Source organism: Gossypium raimondii, chromosome 3 (genome assembly GCF_025698545.1).
Source record: "Gossypium raimondii isolate GPD5lz chromosome 3, ASM2569854v1, whole genome shotgun sequence".
NCBI classification, from domain to species: Eukaryota; Viridiplantae; Streptophyta; class Magnoliopsida; order Malvales; family Malvaceae; genus Gossypium; species Gossypium raimondii.
The window spans coordinates 55,729,453-55,732,432 of NC_068567.1; the positions used below are offsets into that span (position 1 = coordinate 55,729,453).

Consider the following 2,980-nt stretch of genomic DNA (forward strand, 5'->3'; position numbering starts at 1 on the left):
ATCAATTCCAAGTATTAAAACATGACATATATTTATCTCCAGATAAATGACTGTTTTTCTAATCCATACATTTTCAATCAAATCTCAAAGATAGATTACTTTTTCCTATACTTTTAGTATCCAATCACTAAGTTAATGTTACGAATTAATTAGATATTAATTTAGTTAAAATAATAAAAAAATTTTCATAAAATATGTTAAATATAAGCTATCATAGTTTCAAAATTATCACTTTAGTCCAACTCTCGAATGTCTTGAATGTAATTTTTTTAAAATATATTTATTGTGGTTAATAATAGTAATAATAAATAATCAAATTAAATTTTAAAACACAAAATCTAAATTCACTATTTTCTTCCATTAAACCATCTTACACTATTTACAATGCTATCTAGTTTTGGACTTGTGCCTTCAAAGGGTGAATGATTCCACGTGGAAGGCGTGTATCATTCTTTCTTTCTTTTTTGCTTTAAAGTTTTTTTAATGCCCCTCTCTCTCTCCTTGCCGCCCCCGCCTCTTTAAATTTAACTTTCTCCTCATCCTTGCCTTACACATCTGTTTTCTTTACGAAACTGAGCCAAAAAAAAAAGAAGGAAAATCGTCTTTCTCATTTATAGTTAAAGAATATGTCGAGAGCTAGCGTCGAGCTTGATTTCTTTGGAATGGAGAAACAGAACTGCTGCAAATCTCGGTTTCAGAAATCCCTCGATCGCCGTCTAAGCTTTCGAGGTACCTCTAAATCTACTCTTTTTTTCTTTTTCTTTTCGTTCTTTGTTTTTTCAATGGCTGAATCGTGATTAATTTTAACAGGTCTTCAAGGCGCCCTTTCGAAGGTGAATCCTGAGCTTATCAAATCCGTGATTGCCTCTGGTTTGAAGAACCCGCAGGGTCAGGATAATGTGTATCAGATGGACTCCAACAAGTCTTTTTCGGTCCCTTCCAGTCCTAAAGAAACTCAGAGTCTGTTTCCAGCTTTACCTCTTCTTACCCCTGCTGCCAGGTACTCAATTAGTTCCTTAATTTCCATATAATTATCTTTTTGTTCTTCACAAACCGGATTTAAATTTTAAATCACTGACGTGAAAATTGTGAATCTTCTTTTATTTAGGGCTACATCCGAGAATGGTCCTGAAACAGCTCCCTTAACCATTTTCTACAACGGAACGGTTTCCGTTTTTAATGTACCTCGAGATAAGGTTTGTTTAACAATAAGTTAATTATCCAATTTTTTTTAAAAAAAACTTGTTTTCTTGTTAAAATATTCAATGGTATTAACCTGTCTATAAAATTTTGACTAGGCGGAGAGCATCTTAAAACTCGCGGTTGAAGTTGAAGGAAACTCAAAAAATGTTGAACCAATAGACTCAAAAGTGGCAAGTCCTCCTAGCGATCGACAACAGCTTCTTGAAACTCTCAATGGAGGTCAGAGTCTGCTTAATTTCCTCCTTTTTTTAATTTGCTTATATTATATTTTAATGAACTTGCTAAATTCGTGTAAAAAATCTGATAGTGTTTCTAATCTTAATAAATTTATGCTAAAGTAAGCGATTGTTTTGAATTTCTATACAGATTTGCCAATCGCCCGGAGAAAGTCTTTGCAGAGATTTCTGGAAAAGCGCAAAGAGAGGTATTTTTTGTTTTGTTTTTAATTACGAAATCTTACTTTAAAAAATGAAAAAAAAAAACAATTGAAAGGCATATTATCGAAAATTCAAAATCTTTTAAAGTCCGCTAGTTCACGATCCACATTGCCTATATTATTTTCCATGCTACAAGAACAATATCTGATCTTAAAAGTATAATTTTACTTATGGTTAATTATTAAATATATTTAAAATATAAAAGAAAATCAGAGGCGTATGAACAATCGTGCAGTACAAACCTAACAGAGACTATTTTGCTTGATTCCATTTAAGCACATGGAAAATGGAAAGAGTCAGTGTCGGCAAAATAATCAAATAATGTTTCCCTTTGATAGTGTCTTCTAGACTGTATGATTAAAAATAAATATTTGTTTACTTCTAAATTTGAAATTTGAATGTTGCACCGAAAGTCGAAAAAGGAAAAGCACACAGACACGTAGTGAATGAGGAGACCAGGACTCTGCTCTAATACTAAATGTTTCCTAACCAATTTCTTTATTTGACCACAGTAATTAATGAAATTATTATTATGTAATTAAAATCCGTCAAATAATAACGCGTGTCTTTTCTTTATTTGTTTTCAGGATGACTTGTGCATCTCCATATGCTTGCTAGACCTTAAAAACCGTGTTTTTTGATGCCGTCCAAGTGGATGGGCAGTTTAATTGATCTAATATTAGTTTTTTAATAGCTATCCCTTAGGACATGTAAAATACAAATCATATAGAGAGTAGAATGGCTGAATAATGAAGGACGGGGTGTTCGAAGTTTGAAGTTGAGAGGGCGCACGTTTTTGGTGATGGGGATGACTGATTTCCTACCACTTTCCTAATGCTTGTCTCGACGGTCTGATTGGATGCCATTCTTTTTTTCTATTTTTAGGTCACATGTACTGACTTTTCTCTTGGAAGAAGATACCTTGTTTCATTTCTTCTCTACTTTTGCAAAAAAAAAAAACAAAAACAAAAAGAGAAAGTACTGTTCTCATTTTAAAGTCTATTCTAATATAAGCACGTGTTTTTATTGCTCTTAGACCTAAATTTGTTTTCCCTTTGTCCGGTGGCTTCTTTTTATCGTCCCCACTCGTAATAAGACGAAAGCTCGGTTGGTATACCAAAACAGGCACGTGCTCAAAGAATTGATATGTTTTATGACGGGCCTATTCACTGGGCCTCATTTCTGGAATCCGTAGGCATAAATTAAGGATTAAAAAATTGCTCTAACTCCACCCATTCTTCGTATTTAGATTTAAGTCCAATCGATAAAATGTTAATTTTTTTAAAAAAAATTTAAGTTTATTAGAGCGTTAAGTTTATTAGAATATCTTTTTTTTACAA

At 32.6% G+C, this 2,980-nt stretch overlaps 1 protein-coding gene across 1 annotated transcript; it reads left to right on the forward strand.

Annotated features, from left to right (window-relative positions):
• The first annotated feature begins 524 nt into the window (after positions 1-524).
• LOC105794807 (protein TIFY 9) lies at positions 525-2,675 on the forward strand. Its single transcript, XM_012624135.2, has 6 exons — positions 525-729; positions 811-1,000; positions 1,109-1,196; positions 1,299-1,422; positions 1,570-1,627; positions 2,228-2,675. The coding sequence occupies exons 1-6, from the start codon at positions 627-629 to the stop codon at positions 2,256-2,258; spliced, it is 594 nt and encodes a 197-aa protein (XP_012479589.1). The 5' UTR covers positions 525-626; the 3' UTR covers positions 2,259-2,675.
• Positions 2,676-2,980: the final 305 nt, after the last annotated feature.

What these genes read in the sequence shown, in the direction of transcription:
- LOC105794807 (XM_012624135.2), top strand. Translation starts at nt 627, where the DNA reads ATGTCGAGAGCTAGCGTCGAGCTTGATTTCTTTGGAATGGAGAAACAG. An exon ending in CTTCTTACCCCTGCTGCCAG is followed by an intron (nt 1,001 to 1,108) that starts GTACTCAATTAG and finishes TCTTTTATTTAG; the next exon opens with GGCTACATCCGAGAATGGTC. An exon ending in TTAATGTACCTCGAGATAAG is followed by an intron (nt 1,197 to 1,298) that starts GTTTGTTTAACA and finishes AATTTTGACTAG; the next exon opens with GCGGAGAGCATCTTAAAACT.